The 17,937-nt window shown below is 38.6% G+C and overlaps 1 protein-coding gene across 1 annotated transcript in view; it reads left to right on the top strand.

The window, feature by feature from the left end:
- Nucleotides 1-5,886: 5,886 nt before the first annotated feature.
- FSHR (follicle stimulating hormone receptor) overlaps nucleotides 5,887-17,937 on the top strand; it is a 179,081-nt gene continuing 167,030 nt past the window's right edge. Inside the window, 1 exon segment of the mRNA XM_047854444.1 lies at nucleotides 5,887-6,109. Within this exon segment, the coding sequence (XP_047710400.1) occupies nucleotides 5,958-6,109 (152 nt within the window). The 5' untranslated portion in view covers nucleotides 5,887-5,957.

Below are 17,937 nucleotides of genomic sequence, written 5' to 3'. Positions count from 1 at the left end.
CCCTCAAAATAAATAAAAATTTAAAAAAAATTAATTGATTTAAAAAGATTTCATAGAAAATACTAAAAATCTTTATGACAATAAACACTAAAACTTGCATGAAATAGCAAGTTTCTAAAAAAAATTATAAAATTTTAAGAAAAAATAGGAAGACTAAATAATACAGTAACAATTTATAAAGTTGAATTCACTGTATGTATATATGTATATGTGTACATATACCACATCTTTATCCATTCATCGGTCAATGGACATTTGGGTTCTTTCCATAATTTGGCTATTGCTGATAGTGCTGTATTTAGTCAGCAATCAAAAAGCAAGAAATCTTGTCACTTGCAACAAGGTGGATGGAACTAGAATGTATTATTCTAAGTGAAATAAGTCAGTCAGAGAAAGACAAATATTCTATTATTTCACTCCTATGTGGAATTTAAGAAACAAAACAGATGAACATAGGGGAAGGGAAGGAAAAATAAGATAAAAACACAGAGGGAGGCAAACCACAAGAGACTCTTTTTCTTTTTTGAGAGAGAGAGAGAGAGCACACGAGAGAGAGAGAGCGAGCGAGTGAGCATGTGAGCAGGGAAGGGGCATAAAGGGAGGGAGAGAGAGAGAAGGAAAACTGGACTGTGAGATCATGACCAGAGCCCAAATCAAAAGTCAGGCGCTTAGCAGACTGAGCCACCCAGACTTCCCCATAAAAGACTCTCAAATACAGAGAAAAGACTGAGGGTTGCTGGAGGGGAGTTGGGAGAAAGAATGGGATAAATGGGTGATGGGCATTAAGGAGGGCACTTGTTAGGATGAGCAGTGGGTGCTCTATATAAGTGATGAATCACTAAATTCTATTCTTGAAACCATTATTTAAGTATATGTTAACTAACTTGGATTTAAATAATTAAAAATATGACAGAAATATACACAGTCTCTGTCAGTGGAATATTAGCCACAAATAAAGGTCTGAATTTTAAAAAAAGCAGTTGGGGGCTCCTGGGTGTGTTAAGTGGCCAACTTCAGCTCATGTCATGATCTTGTGGTTCCTGAGTTTGACCCCTGTGTGGGGCTCTGTGCTGACATCTCAGAGCCCCAGAGCCTGCTTCAAATTCTGTCTCTCCCTCTGTCTCTGTCCCTCCCCCACTTGCGTTCTTGTGTGTTCTCTCTCTCTCTCTCTCTCCCTCCCTCCCTCCCCCTTCCCTCTATTTCTCTCTCTCAAAAATAAACATTAAAATTTTTTGAAAAGTTGAAGGATGCCTGGGTGGGTCAGTTGGTTAAACGTCTGACTCTTGATTTCAACTCAGATCATGATCTCATGGTTCGTGGGATTGAGCCCCAAGCCCTGCATTGGGCTCCGCGCTGACAGTGCAGAGTCTGCTTGGGATCCTGTCTCTTTCTCTCTGTCCCTCCCCAGCTTTTGCCTTCTCTCTAAAAAGTAAATAAATAACCTCAAAAAATGTTTTCAAAAAAGTTGAATTTATATTTTTAAAAACATACATGTATACACACACATAACATAAAACCAGGCATAGGTGGTTTTACATGCAAGCAAAGCCATACTTCCAAGGAATAGATTATTCTAATCTGTAACACTTCTTTTTCCTAAGAACAAAATAACCAAGATCATTTCCCAATTCAGTCTGAGAAAAATATATCCTTGATACCAAACCACATAGGGACAACATAAGAAAGGTAGAAATTACACTGCTCACTAAAAACTACTCATTACTGGGGTGCCTGAGTGGCTCAGTCGATTAAGCGGCCGACTTCTGCTGAGGTCATGATCTCACAGTCCGTGAGTTCGAGCCCGGTGTCGGGCTCTGTGCTGACAGCTCAGAGCCTGGAGCCTGTTTCAGATTCTGTGTCTCCCTCCCTCTGATCCTCCCCTGTTCATGCTCTGTCTCAAAAATAAATAAAACGTTAAAAAAATTAAAAAAATAAATAAATAAAAACTACTCATTACTAAGTTACAAATGACTTATGAGCATAGATGCCAAAATTCTAAATAAAATATTGGGAGATTAAATCGGTGTATGAAATGACAATTACTCATAAACAAGTCTGTTAATCCTAAGAATATGAGTAGTTTAAGTATAAAATTAGCATCATAATTCAGCAAATTAATAGTTCTTTTGGGGGGAACAAATGAAGAAAAGGCATTAAACAATATTGATCTCCATTGATACTTAAAAAAAAAATTCTTAGAAACCTTTTCTAAGGTCTTTAACCTGATATCTATCCTGGTACACACCAAAAGCCTGTGATAAGTATCATTTGAGTAGTGAAAAATAAGAAAATATTTTCTTTAAAAACAGGAGCATGACAAGAAGGCTCACCATAAACTTCTAATCATCATTGCACTGGATATCCTACCCAGAGAAGAAAAGAGAGAGATAGAGAGGGAGAGAAAGAGAGAGAGTGGTGGAGAAGGAGAAGGATGAGACAATGAAGGAGGGGGAAGAGAGGGAAGGGAAGGAGAGAGAGAAAGAAGAACAGGAAGGGAGGAAGGAATTTAAAAAGAAGAAATAGACTCATATATACATATAATATATGTGCTACATACAATGTGCTTAGATGTGAATGGTAGTCTACATAGAAGTGTAGTAAGGCAATTAGGTATAATATTAGATATTAGATATTAAATATTAGATATAATATTAGATAATATTAGATATTAGATATTAGATATAATATTAGATAATATTAGATATTAGATATTAGATAAATATTCCAAAATCAATTGCATTTTTACAATGTGATAACAAAGTTATTTTAAATACTGATATTGTTTACAATAGCAAAAACATGTATATGCCATGTAGATATATCTTCTACATAACTTCTTTCTTAAGATATTAAGACCTTTGTGGAGAAACTATAAAACTGTATTGAAAGACATCAATGAAGGCCCTATAAAGGATGGTAATATACCACAATTAGGGCTAAGAAGACTTAATATCTTCAAGGTGACAATTTTTCCCAAAATTAATCTATACAATCAATGTAATTCCAAACAGAATTCTATCAGAGTTTTTTTCAAGAAGTTTAACAAGTAGGGATGCCTAGGTGGCTCAGTCAGTTAAGTGTCCAACTTCTGCACAGGTTATGATATCACGGTTTGTGGGTTCGAGCCCAGAATTGGGCTCCACGCTGACAGTGTGGAGCCAGCTTGGGATTCTGACTCTCTTCTCTCTGCCCCTTCCCCACAAGTGCTTGTGCTCTCTCTCAAAATAAATAAATAAACTTAAGAAAATAAGAAGTTTAACAAGGCTGATTCTAAAATTCATATGGAATAATCAAGGTCCAAAATAGGCAAGATATTACTTGAGAGAATATTTTCTTACCATATATCATGTATCAATCAAGACTTAAAGTTCAAGTGATTCAGTAGAGCACTGGTACAGATAAGAAGGACAATGGACTGTAAAAGAGCTTCAACACAAACTTATTCAAAACACTTACTTGAGATAGGAGAAAAGTAGTTTTTATAGATGAGGGGGGAAGAGAGTCTATTCAATAAATGGTTCTGGGACAACTGTTTATCCATGTGGATAAAAACTATTATTTCACTAACACTGAAATTGAGTTCCTGACTCAAAGTATATATAATTATCAATATCAAGTAGATTAGAGACTTAAATGTGCAGAGCAAAACCCCAAAATTTTTAGGAAAAAAAATTGGAGAATATTTTCCTAACCTCAGGATAAAGAAAGATCACATGAGAATAAGAACATAAATTATAGCCTATTTATGCAATAGAATATTCTACAGTAATAAAATTAACTACAGCTACATATAACATAGTAAATGGGTTATTCTTAAAAATGTCAAGTTAGTGTAAAATAGCAAGTAACAAAAGACTACTTAAAGATTGATACAATTTGTATAAAATCAAAATAAAGCAAGCAAAATTAAGCAATATATTATTTGCTGATACATACTTTGGAGATAATTTTTTTTAATTAATGGAATTTTAAAACACAAAACTCACATTAATGGTCACTTGCAGGCATAGGAACATCAGAGGGAATCAGAAGGAGCAACTAAGTAGATTCAGTGGCACTTGTCCCATTTCTTCAGGCCACACTGTTTTATAATTTTGCTTAATAATTTATATGTATTTTATTTATGTTCTGCAAGTTGTGAATATGACACAGTTTTAAAATAAAAATTTAAATTTTAAAAGGATTTGTGCTCATTTTACAAGGTCTAACTTCATTATAATTGGAGTTGTAGAAGCCTAAGTGGAGATTTGTGAGGCAGGGGTAGAGATGGGAGTTTCGACTGGTAATGAGTTTGCTTTTGTTTTTGTTTTTGTTTTTTGTCACTGGTGTTAGTCAAGCATAGGCAGGTAAATCCCTTTAAATTATTGAGAATACTTTATTTTTATTAAGTTTATTTGTTTATTTGGGGAGGGGGCAAAGAGAAAGGGAAATAATGAGAATCCCAGGCAGGCTCTGTGCAGAACCTGATGCAGGGCTTGAACCCACAAACTATGAGATCATGCCCTGAGCCAAAGTCAGAGGCTTAACCAACGGAGCCACCCAGGTACCCCAATTATTGTGAATATTGTAGAAAAAACTTAAGCATTAGTTGGTTGACTGCATTAAATCCCCTCCATATCTGAAAGACTATTATTCTATAGATCAATTGTCAAGTCAAATAATTTAACTATTAATGTTAGCCAAACCTGTAACTACATAGAGTCCATATAAGTATCACCCTGATCTTCCAGTATTGAAATTAGAATGAATCAGTTGCTCCCCCAGGAAGCTAGGGAACAACTTCACCTTACAAGTCACTTGTTTCTGTTTTTCCTTTAATGACAATTTAATCCATTCATTGTAAGTCATTATTCCTCGGTGAGGGGGAGGAAGGAGAGAGATAAATATATACATGTTTAGTATTTTCAGCTAACTCAATTTTATGCAACTAATTACTTAAAAATAGTGTTGAAACTAATTTTAGGAAGTAATAAATTTTAGGGAGAGTCCTGGAGAATATTCAGCCTTTTAATCTTCAAAGATTCTGGAGTTTGAAGTAGAAGGCCACTTTACTGAAAGTGTTACCAAACGTTTCCTGATTCCTGACCATCAAGCAGCCATTGAGAATGCCAATCAAAGTGCAAAGACTATCACCTACAGGGAGCACTTAGAATTAACTTAAAAGCATAGATTAAATAGATTCATCTGTGCCAATGTCCCAAAGGCAAGGACAATCTTCCAAGCCTGAAGATAAGAGAAGCCACAAGGATCCACAACAGAGAGTGGACTGCTGGTGTCCACTAAATCCACACTGAAAATACAGCCCATTCGTCAGGTCACTCAGATTAATCACTTATATCTGTGGACAACCTTCTCATAAGTGCCTTCCCCCCAGGAACTTACTAACCCACCCATCTATCTTCTGAGCAACACCAGTTTTGGTTGTTAATTACACCAAGAAAGAGGGCTCATGACTAAGACCCACAAATTCAGGTTTTATACCCAGTAGGCTGGAGGAAGAGGTTGATGCCAAGACTAGAAACAGGTCCATGCCCCTCACTGAGTGACACTGTCATTGATGGTTCTCATTGTATGTTGTGTCTGTTTTTGGAGAAAGTCAATCATGTCACTCTCTTGAGAAGAGAATGGTGATCAGCAGGGACACTTTTACAGTTTAATAAATATAAACTACTCCAGACATGCATCAAGGTTCTATTTACTCTCTTCCTTGCCTTAGGGTGGAAGAAATCCAATAGAGAAGAATAAGGGAGTAGCTTATCTTGCCCCGGAAATCACTACAGGCACACAGGAATTTTGCTATTTGTCTGAAAGTGACCAAAAAAAAAAAAAAAATCCTTTGGTCAGTCACGTGACCCTGGCAGCTATCTTCTCATAAGAGCGCTGTGTGGAGCTTCTGAAATTTGTGGAGATTTTTCTCTGCAGATGCAGGAAGAAAACAGGTGGATGGGTGAATAAGTATGACCTTCCTCCTGGTCTCCTTGCTGGCATTCCTGAGCTTAGGCTCAGGATGTCATCATCGGATCTGTCACTGCTGGCACAGGGTTTTCCTCTGCCAAGAGAGCAAGGTGACGGAGATTCCCTCCGACCTTCCCAGGAACGCAGTTGAACTGTGAGTATCAGAGGCAGCGGGAACAATGGTGGGGCTGGCATTTGCGTGTTGTGTGCTATTATTATTTTCACTTTAGGCTGATAACGGTTGGGCTGAACTATTTCTGCACTGACCAAAGGCTTGAATAAAACAAACTCCCCCATCCTAACAACTCTGCTCTCCCAGGATCTTAGTGAGAGCCTGTCTCAGCCAGACAAGGAAGGAAGTATGGAAAGCTCAATTCAAAGGCAGAAGGAAAATGTTTGTCTTTTCAACACATTTGCTCTTGGGTTCCAAACTATGTTTTGTAACCAGAAAAGTAAAACTAAGAAAAACTAGAAACTTTGAAGACCTGGAATTAGAGGCAGAAAGACAGTTTTGATTTAAGTGAAATACACAACATGTCTCCCTAAAGACACTGAATTCAAGAAGGCACAAGTCACTGTCACTTTGGAGCCACCAGCAAATAATTCCTCAACAGAGGTTCTGCTTCCTGGAGAAACAGGGAACTAGAGGAGAAGGGAAGGGGTGTGAAGAAAGGGAGAAAGAACAGGGGAGGCAGAGTGGGCATGAAAAATATAGCATCGTCTTTCAAACAGCTAGGAAAATGTGATTCCCAACTTGAGAATTTTAGTAAACTATTTAATAGGAAGTCAACAGACTCTCAGAGTTGGACAAGATCTTAGACCAGTTCACTTTATCTCTTCATTTTGCAAATGAGGAATCTGGGATCTGGAGAGACAAAAGATTCGTGCAATCTCTTACAAGGAGCCAAAGCATAGCCAATACTAGAAAATGGGCCTTTTGACTCATAGTCTACTACTCTTTCCCCCAAACCTCATTCTGTCCAATTGATTACTACTTCCCCAAAGAACTGGGAAGTTACAGCTCAGAGACTATAGATACACTCAGTATTTTTATTCCATGTATTTTATTTTTAAAAAAATTTTTTTTAATGTTTATTTATTTTTGAGAGAGAGAGGGAGAGAGTAAGAGTGCGAGCGAAGGAGGGACAGAGAGAGACAGAATCTGAAGCAGGCTCCAGGCTCCGAGCTGTCAGCACAGAGCCCGATGCGGGGCTCAAACTCACGAATCATGAGATCATGACCTGAGCTGAAGTTGGACGCTCAACCAACTTAGCCACCCAGGCACCCCTTATTCCATGTATTTTAAATAGAAGCTGCTATTCTGGATGCCTCTTTCACTCTTGGTCCCATAAGGCTAAGGAAGACTCTTATTTTACTGCAGAGTATGGTCATCTTTTCAGTTCACAATTACCACAGCCATACTCAAACATGGTAGTGACTTTCACATTGTCACTCAGGGACAAGTGGTTAGTAGTACACTTGGTTGGTTCCACTTGCTACTTTTTCCCTGGACATCCTAAGTCCTCAGTTCCTATCCAGAGGCAGCTGCAGCAGCAAAGTAAATAACTCGTCAGCTCTGTGTTTTGGGTACACTGTCTCAGATGAGACAGTTATTCCTGATTATGGGGAAGAATGTGCCTAGGCACAGTCTAGTCATTATAAACACAGGAGAAGCCCAATGCACCTGAGCTCCTGAAAGAAGTCACTTGCCCCTAAGCAACTTTGAACAATTATTTAACCCCTTCTGAACCTCAGATTCCTCACTTCTGAAGTGGTTTTACTACAACCAGTTTGGTTGGGTTGTTATTAAGACTAAAAGACATAGTTGCCTCACAAATATATCCATTTCTGCCTCTCCACTTCTTCCAATGTTTCCCTGTGGGCCAAGCAGTGCCAACCAGTTACTAGAGCATACAACCCCTAACAAGGTTTCATTTTAGTAATAATCCTCCATATCAAACTCCCTTCTGCACTAGGCCATCTACTTTCTTACATCTCTTTACCAGATTTTTTTTCATTATGCATAGAAAACATGAAGAAAGAAAATAAAGGAAGGAGGGAGGAAAGAAACAAAAATCCATTCCCAAACCCCAAACCTCAGGGAGTATGTGTGTATAGTGTGGAAGGAGCAGACGTATGATTTTTTAAATTAATTCATACTAAGATATAAATGACTAAAATTTGTCTGTCCAAGAGTACTTTGCAACTGAGAAAGAGACTGTAGGTAAGAGTGTTTGTAACTCTTGACAAAAGGTAGCCCTGGTCAACGCCTTCCTTAGGTGTATATACTAGAGGACAAAGTTGCATAAAACTAAGAAGGGGAATGCCCTTTATTGGCATTCCCCCCATCCCAGGAGTGAGTGTAGTTGCTTGAGAGTTTTGAAAGAGTTCTCCCAGATATCTAATCTTGAGAAGATTCTTTTCTCTGCACACTCATTAGTAGGGTATGAATTGGGCCATTTTAGAGTTTAGCTTTACAATCTTCCAGGCAAGGTATATACAGAAAAATAAGATACATGTTGCTTTGGTTGCTAGACATAAAAAAATTATTTGAGGATATTTTGGAGGTTAGTTTGTTCATCACAGAAGAGCAGATAAAATGCCACATGAACTACTCAGATGCTGAGTTATAATGAAAGAACCATTATTTTTATTTATTTGTGCTTTTTAAGAGGATTGGATTGGGTTTATCTGGAACATTGGCAGAGGGAAAATGAAACAGCTTGTTCAACTAAGTATTTCTAGTTCACCTTGCAGTCTTCTACATTTGGATACTGACTTTAATGATGGTCACATCAAGTGGAGATGGATGGAATAGCTGGGCTTCACTGAGTGCAACTGTTTAATCCATCAATACATCACAGCTTCATTGTCTGTAAAATTCACCCAGGGGAGAACAGGTGCTACATCTTAACCATGTACAGTTTATCCTAGCAATGCATCCACCTTGCAGCACTTTCATTCTATCTATCTGCCAGCTATCACCAGAGATTTCTAATTCCCAACCATCAGCACATGTCAATGTTAACACAAAAGGAGTAGGAAAGCATCACCAACAGGCAGGTAGATTCCATTTACCAAAGGGCCCTTACTATTTTCCTGAAGCTTTACACATAATACTTCATTAAAATTGCACAGAACTGCAAGTTTAGTATTATTGTTCCATTTTTCAGATGAAGCAAACTAAAGAGCTCTAGAGTCTGATAATTTCGACAGGCTCAGTCCTGCGGCTCTTGGATATTAGAGCTGGGATCCAAACCTGAGCCCGTGCTCCCACAGCTTATCTCTGTTGTATAAAATAAAAGCCTCTATGGGGTGCCTGGGTGGCGCAGTCGGTTAAGCGTCCGACTTCAGCCAGGTCACGATCTGGCGGTCCGTGAGTTCGAGCCCCGCGTCAGGCTCTGGGCTGATGGCTCAGAACCTGGAGCCTGTTTCCGATTCTGTGTCTCCCTCTCTCTCTGCCCCTCGCCCGTTCATGCTCTGTCTCTCTCTGTCCCAAAAATAAATAAACGTTGAAAAAAAATTAAAAAAAAAAGCCTCTGACTCATTTTGTTTGTTCCTCTTCAAACAAACAAAAGATGTCCTTTAGAATTTTGACTGGAGGTTAGCAGTTTTTCTGTTAAGAGTCAATAATAAATACTTTAGGCTGTATGGGCCATAATTCTCTACTCCAACTTCTCCACTCTGTCACAGTTGTGGGAAAGCTGACACAGACAAAATGTAAATGAATAAGCATGGCTGTGTTCCAACAAAGCTTTGTTTTTTGCCACTGAAATTTGAATTTCATATAATGGTCACATGTCACAAAGTATCATTCTTCTTTTGATTTTTTTTTTATCATGTAAAGGATGAAAAATAGTCTTTGCTCATGAGCCACAGAAAAACAGATAGGCCAAGTATGGTCCACAGGCTATAGATTTCCCACCTCTGATTTAAACTATAGCTGAAAGTGGCTAAATCTTACTGGCTTAAGTAGAGTTGAGGCAGTTTGAAACAACATGGTGCCATGAGGAAAGTACTAAACTAGGTAAGCTGGGTCAGGAATGGAGGGAATTCTAAGATAACATTCTTTTTTTAACGTTTATTTATTTATTTTGAGAGAGAGAGAGAGTATGAGCCAGGGAGGGGCAGAGAGAAAGAGACAGAGAGAATCCCAAGCAGGCTTCATGCTACGGGGCCCGACTTGGGGCTCAATCCCACAACCATGAGATTATGATGCTTAACCAATTGATCCAGACAGGCACCCCAGGTAATATTCATAGGAGGGTCTTTTGCTGTTTTGACAAGTCAGGGATGGTATAGTATAGCCTTTAGAATCCGAGAGACTGGAGTTCAAACACAGGCTGTGACACTTTTTTTTTGCTCTATCACATGGCCTCTTGGCCACGTCATGGAAACTGCAATGTGGGCCTTTTTCAAAGAGTTGCTGTGAGGACTACATGAGATAATGAATATAAAACACCTAGCATAATGCCTCTCAGGTGGTGGTGGTGATGGCTGTTGCTGTTGTCATCTGTAAAACACTAGGGAAAAAAAAAAAACACCAGAGGGCATTCATGACGACCAAATTAATCAATAGGTATGAGAATTATTTTCACAATTGATAGAAAGATCTTTATAACTCTGTAAGACTCCTACTTACTTAAGAACAATCTGGGATGAACACTGGGTGTTGTATGGAAACCAATTTGGCAATAAATTTCATATGAAAAAAAAAGAATAATCTCCTCCTCCTCCCAGTGGCTGGAGGACTTACTCTCTGTGCACTTATTTTCTAAGTAAGAAAATGTGTTCTTTTAGGCTTTCAATATTTGGCAAGAACTCAGGGAGGTTTCGTTCTGACCACAGTCAAAGGAATTTTGATTTCTGACTTACCCTAGAAACTCAGTTTCAGTTGGAGGCAGTCAATGAATATAGCAAGGACACTTTGATCTTGCTTTTTTCTTCCTGGAGTTACAATTTCCAAGGAGAATGTGAACACCCATTCAAAATCTGAAATTTTGACTAAGTGACAGTGCAGATACAGCTATCTTTCTCTTCAGCAGGGTCAGATGACCACAATACTAAGAGGAGAAAAGGGCCCACTGGCGGTCACTGTCAACGTAGAGAGATCTGTATTGAGATTTTATTATAGGCTGCCTTTTTTGACCCCTCTCTTCACATTAAGTTCCTGTATCTCATTGCAGTCTCAATTGGCTATCCCTTACTTTTAATTATCTAATTATTATTATTTTTTTGCTTTGTTTTATTCCTTTGCCTTATACTTCTTGTTTCACTGCTTTGGTTTAGATCACTCTCCTTACTCCATCATCATAGATTATTGTTTAGCTAGGAGCTCCTTTAGACTTTCTTAGTTCTAAGTACCGTGTGCCAAAAGGGAAGACTTTTCCTATGCCAATAAGGCTCTGTGATCTCTAAGAAGGAAATACAGCTTTTGATGTTTGTGTACAAGTTTAATTGTACTTTTTTCCATCTGAAAAGCATATTCTGGAATTCATATTCTGCGGAACACATTTTAGGAAAGGCTAATCCAAAGGCTGTTCTATCCAACCCCAGCCACTAGAATGAACCCCTTGTCAAGTATTAACTGTAACTTGGACCTCCTGATTCCTAATTCAGTATTCAGCATCAGCTGGAGATAAATCTTTGGATGGGTTTTTAGTACTTTGTGTCTGAGAAGCTACCGTTTAGGAATGTACTGTGTTCTCACGAAGAAGATGGTTTTGAAGACTATAGCCATGTGGAAACTAGATGTTACTTACACTGAAGTGAAGAAAGGAAAGATAAAACACTGGATTACAAAACTACTAAAACCACCCCTGACTTCTGGATTTGTTGAGTATTGATGGTTCACTTTCTTGGTTGCCCACATTCAATCAGTTTTACAAACTCCCTTCATGTTGCTACTACCAGTAATTCTTTCTTTATTGCCATCATCTGTTTGGGCCCTGAACATTCAAAGCCTGGATTTTATAATTATGTTCTACTTTATTTCCTTTCAACCAACCTCTCCCTCTTCTCCAAATTAGCCTACACACCGCCATTGAATTTTTCTGCATAAAATACCATTGCCACCATGTTATGAATCCCCAGCTCAAAATTACTCAATGGCATGTTTTTCTGACTGCCTCTCACTACTGTCCAACAGGAGGCAGCTACTCTGCAAGGCTGATGAAGACTGGCTCTTTAATTCAGTGTGTGTACTTTTGCCTCCCTGTGTCTTCACCTTATGCCTATTTATACTATCCTCAGTTTCTTCTTTCTTGCCTCTTGAAGTCTGACCTACATATCGTAATCTTGCTCAAAGGTTGCCTTCTTGATGAAGTCTTCCCTGACCAGTTCATCTTTATTTAGTCTGGATGCTAGTACTGTTCGATTCACACTTAATCTTACTTTGCTCTTATTTGTTCATGTGTGTTGTATTTCCTCAACTGCAGTGAAAATTTCTTTTATATTCTTTGTTGTGCCTGGTTCAATGCAATGTATGTTCTGGGCCTTCAATTACATGTAGAACAAATGATATAATAAATCAGGGGGAATTACATCTGTTTATTCACTCCGCTCTTCAATACTAAGGAAAAGATTCTTATAAAAGATGATTATTGTTCTCCCTGTGGTGCAGTACTATAGGATTTGATAGTTTTCTTATTTTCCTTGCTTTCTTTATGTGTTTGTTTTAAGAAAATGCCTATATGTCATTCTAGAATTAATTAATTTATTCAGGAGGATACAAAGATCAGAAGCAAAATCTTCCAAAGGTTGAACATCCTGTATTCTAGGCATGTCACTCAGTTCTCCTGACGTAAATAATACTACCTGCCTTTCTATACCTAATGAGAATATTAAAAAGATAAATGAAATTGCCTAAACAAAATCACATCAAGCCATGCAGTAATGTTCAAACAAATATAATTTTTTCCAATTAAGGTCAGATTCCAAAACCTGAACATGAGGTTTTCTGTGTTCCCCAGATGTGCTTTGATTACTGTAGTTCTGTCTGGATATCAAAATCAAACACCCCACTGTGCAAATTGCCCCAAGTGTCCATATCCGGAGACTCTTACTGTCTTGTTTAGATATTTCTTTGAAAGAAACAAACAGCACAGTTTTCTTGCTAATGCATACATAATCCTTTCTCTTGGAACAAAATCAAGCATCTACTTTAGTGAGAAATGGTAGGTATATGTCCAACATCTGGAATTTAATTGGGCTGAGGGTAAGGGAGGTTTATATTCCCCATGGAGAAATCAGAAAAATGACTATAGGAAAAGCTATATAATGCTTATCTTGAAAGGGAAAAAGTAGAAATTCTATCGCAGGGAAAGAATCCTTTAAAATACAAGATGAATTCTACCCTCAGAATTGGCTAAGAGCTATAATTTACAGAGTCATTATCAGCAATTGAAGAGTAGGGGTTTGAGAGAGAATTCCAATTGCTTGGTGATGATAAAATCCCTTGTTTACCCTAAAGGTGAGCACTGTCCTTCCTCACCCAAGTCCTCTACCAAAAAAGCTGGGCTTCAGAAGCCAGACGTGTTGGCAATAAATGGGAAATTCATTTGACTTGTGATTGTCCTTCTCCAAAGACACTAATTGGGTTATCTAGTCACTATGGTTGATTGGACTACACTTTTTTTAAGCTGTTAGATTTAGACTCTCCAATTCAGCTTTATTTAGACTAGACTGTAGCTTATATATCCCACAAGGTCAGCTAGAAAAGAGAGTAATTATTTTTAATTGCTTAGGATCTGATTATAATGAGATCTGGTTGTTTGTTCTTAATCTGACCTCCCTGTGAAGTATCTCAGAGCATGTTGTGTGTCTCTGACCTGAACATGCCATTACCTCATTCTCTCATATGGAATATGCTAGCGGATCTGAAAATCTTCAAGTGACGGACAAAAAAAAAAAAAAAAAACAAAAAAAAAAACCAGTATAAAGTAACCAAAGCTTTGCCATAGCCTTGAATTCAGGTATTTTTAGTCTTAGGAGTGGCTTGAGTCCTCTCTTTCATCCCTTCTCCCAGACCATTTCAGCAACAGTTAACACAGAGCCATCACAGAATCCAGTGTCAGAAATAATGGAAAATAAACAGCATGAGCCAATTTTTACATCTCCCAATTGGCAAGCTTGATGAAAACCTTTAAAAAGTAGAAACCCAAAAAGCTCAGCTAAGTTTCAGTGAAACAGAGAGATTAATTAATTGAGGATATCAGAGAGAAAACTCATCAGTAGACTGGTGAAACCTGAAATAAAATGATGCTAAAGTTTCATTCAATTCTTTTTTTTTTTAAGTTTATTTTGAGAGAGAGGGAGGGAGCGAGCTAGCAGGGGAGGCAGAGAGGGAGAGAGGGAGGGAGGAAAGGGAAAGAGAGGGAGAGGGGTACAAGAGGAGGGCAGGGAGAGGGAGAGAGGGGGAGAACCCCAAGCAGGTCCCACACTGGCAGTGCAGAGCCCAAAGTGGGGCTTAAACACACAAACCATGAGATCATGACTAGAGCTGAAACCAAGAGTTGGATGCTTAACTGACTGAGCTACCCAGGAAACCCCTCATTCAATTCTAAAATGCTTTGATTTTACAAACATCTTCAGGCACCAAACTTCCCAAAGCAAAAAAGCTTTTTTTCAGTCTCAGAATCCAGCAGGTGTGTGATTCCTCAACTCATGCAATTTCGGTTGTGGGATTCTGGGGGGTTGGGTTCTGTTAGGCTCAGTAGACTGTTCTGTTGTTTTGACATGAAGCACAGAAAACCTCCACACAGACACCTCTGTCTCATTACTTTCAGCTTGGCAAGGGGTTTTAAACAGATTTGTGGGAGATCCCATTTCCATCAATGGCTACAACTAAATAAATGAGGGCTGATGGGAGGTCATGGAACATTTCATCCACAATCCTCCTGGAATAAGAAGGGCATGAAAAAGAAAGGTCCCTCATATGGAAGGGCCATAGCCTGGAGCACTAGATTTTTCAAAAGTGGCCCCAACTTAAAATATTCTGTCCCTTCTAATAAAGTCTACTAAATTTTGGTTCAGACAATGGATCACATGCCTAGAAGACAGGGTTGCCTCTACATGTGCATTCTTCATCATCTCACAGTAACCGCTTCTGAATTGATATCAGTGCCTTCAGCCTTCTACCCTCCCAGCTTCCTGCTCTGAGCCCTTGCTCTGGTTTAATTCCCCTGTGGGTTCCAATAGTCAGATTCAGGAAAAAAGTCCCAAGTCCTATGTTTGACATTAAGGTCTTCCATATTTTGGCCTCAGATTAGCTCTCCCGTCCTCTTTCTCATCTTCCACCCTTTCAACTCTTTGCTTCATGTACTACTTTCTATTTCCAGATAGGTCTTCTATTCCCCTACCCAAATACTATTACCTTCTTCAACCTGAAGTATATTTGCCTATTTCAATATGGTTCGGTTCTGAGACCAAAGTAAAGATGCTCATTTTTCATGAAGTTTTCTTTCAACAGCAAATATTTGGTTATGTTTGTGCAAGGCACTGTACTAGGCTTTTAGACAAATGGAACCAACAGGAGAGGCAAAATTTGCCTGTACTTGTGGAGTTGCTCAAAGAGAAGAACATCAAAGAAATAATGACAATGATGTTTTTCCTCACCCTGTTCACAGAGATCAAAATCCCCCCTGAGAATCCAGCATACTCATTGTTAAACCCGCTCATTTGAAAATTAACTGCAAGTTGCAATCTGAAATTCTAAATTGTGGGAAATGGAAGAAATGGACGCCCAGTAAAAGCCAATGAGAAGATGTCTACCTGTTTGCTGTCAGAAGACAGTTGATGAAAAGATGGGCATCTGCCTGTCCCATAGAGACTTGCCCTTTTGACCACCTAGGCTTGATTTCAGGAATTATGCAAGGCCACTTCCAGAATAGTATAGTCTTTAAAAGGTCAGAAAAATCCTTGCTTTATTTTAAAAGGAGAATATGGACCTCAAATAAAAGAGAATGACAAATGAACACCTGCATACTTATGGTAAGGTTTAACAGAAAAATGTCCAAATATTTAAATTTGACTAGAAGTTTTTAAATTGTGCAAATACAAGGGACTGGGTTCTTTGAGTTGAGATAAAAGAGAATGATACAGAAGGTGGAAAACAGCACCAAAATGTTAAGCTTCATCTGCACTGTTTTCTTTGCCAACTTTATAATTTTCCCCAAAGCTGCTGTGTTCATGAACACTATTATATGGACACCAGGAGATAATATGTTAAAGGAACATATGTATTAATGCACTGTGTATGCCAACTTTCCCCTAGAGAAGCTAAGTGTCATCTCTGAAATTTGGTAATCACACAGAGTTAGTCTCAACAAAACACAGATGTCTCTTCTGAAATGACACAACTTAAAATTTTCAACTTTGGCAAAAGGAGGACACTAATAGGGAGTCCTTAAATGCTCTTGAATGTATAATCAGTTTTCTTTTTGTGTAAATTTCAAACTGTTTCTGCATGGTTTTGTTAGCTTTAGAATAGAAAAACAAATTGAACAAAAAAGAGTGATCACTCCATCACCAAATAATGTCTGAGCAAGTATCAAGAGTCCGCCCAAACCCTTGCCACTGCTATACCCCCACCAAAGCTAACCTCTGATCAGGGCAGGAAGGGAAGAAACCTTCATTAATTGGGGTTTGTTTTGTACACAGCAAGCTGTGTAGAATTTCTGTAAGTAAATATATTGGGGGTGGGAGAAAGGCAGTGGAAAATGCAACAAGAAACACTCTTTTAATTTAGAAAACAAGCTTAAAAGGCAGTGAAAGCAAATATGAGAATATGGTGAACAGAAAAGAGGTCATCTGAATTTCTACATACAGTAGCAGAATTGCTTATCAGGACCCTGATTGTAAAAATCTGTCGGGCTCCTTCAATAAGAACATACAGTCTTGGAATGGCATCTTATTCCCCCAAACAAATACTAGAGACAAGAGAAAAAAGAACAAACAGTTATGATAGCCAGATAGGAAAATTATAAAGTAGCTCTGGAGAAAATTACAAACTAGCTCTGGAGAAAATTACAAAGTAACTCTGGAAACAGAGCTCTCCACTAAGATGCCAGAGGGAGAGCAAAACAGCAACAGAAGTTGGAAGGAAAGAAGGAAAGAACTGAGAGGGAAGGAGGGAAGGAAGGGAAGGAGGGAGGGAGGGAGGGAGGGAGGGAGGGAGGGAGGGAGGGAGGGAGGGAGGGAGGGAGACAAACCCCTGGGCATTAGAGTTAGGAAATCTCTGAGCCAGTATCTAAATCTTGCCTCTTGAGTTGGTCAAATTCCCTGGATAAGATTTTCCCAAGCTCCTACCCAGATGGTGAAGCCCCATGTCAGCATTCTGGTAGCTGAGGAAAAGGGCTAGGGTCTTAGCATTTAGCATCCTAAGTACTCCTTGGCATTCTCCAGTCCAGAAACTATCTACTCTACTCTCTTTAAAGAATAAACCTTTGCTGTTTTGCTCAAGTGGGGAGAAGCACTTGCCTTAATGCTCCAAGGGGGAAGCATGCCTGCCTCTTCATCTTTCTACCAATCCTTGTACGTTAGCCACCTGACCCTGTTTGTTCTTCATGCCCATTTTCAGGAACATCAATGCCTCCAATTCCTGAGTGTTTTAGGGATGGTGCAGTGTTAAGTACTGCCAAGTCAGTACTTCTTAAACTAATGTGTAGGCAAATCAGAATATATTGGGAAAATTCAGATTCTAGTTCAATAAGTCTGGAGTGGGGCCTGAAAGTCTTCATTTCTAACCAGCTCCTAGGAGGCTTTGTGGCTTTATGCCTTAAAAAAAAAAAACAAAAAACAATGCTGTCTTCTCAGTGGAGCTTTAAGAGGAAATAAATAGTTACATGTTTACTACACCATCTCTTCTCATCAATTATTATTCAACCCACTCATTATTCAACCCACTCATTCTGGCTCTCTTCCCATAGGAACCACTGAAAATGTTCTTGTCACAGGTACCAATAAACTTATATTTTCATTATG

This window comes from Prionailurus viverrinus, chromosome A3 (genome assembly GCF_022837055.1).
Source record: "Prionailurus viverrinus isolate Anna chromosome A3, UM_Priviv_1.0, whole genome shotgun sequence".
Lineage (NCBI taxonomy): Eukaryota > Metazoa > Chordata > Mammalia > Carnivora > Felidae > Prionailurus > Prionailurus viverrinus.
The sequence above is the reverse complement of the archived record's forward strand: the minus strand, read 5'-3'. Positions and strand labels throughout refer to the sequence as shown.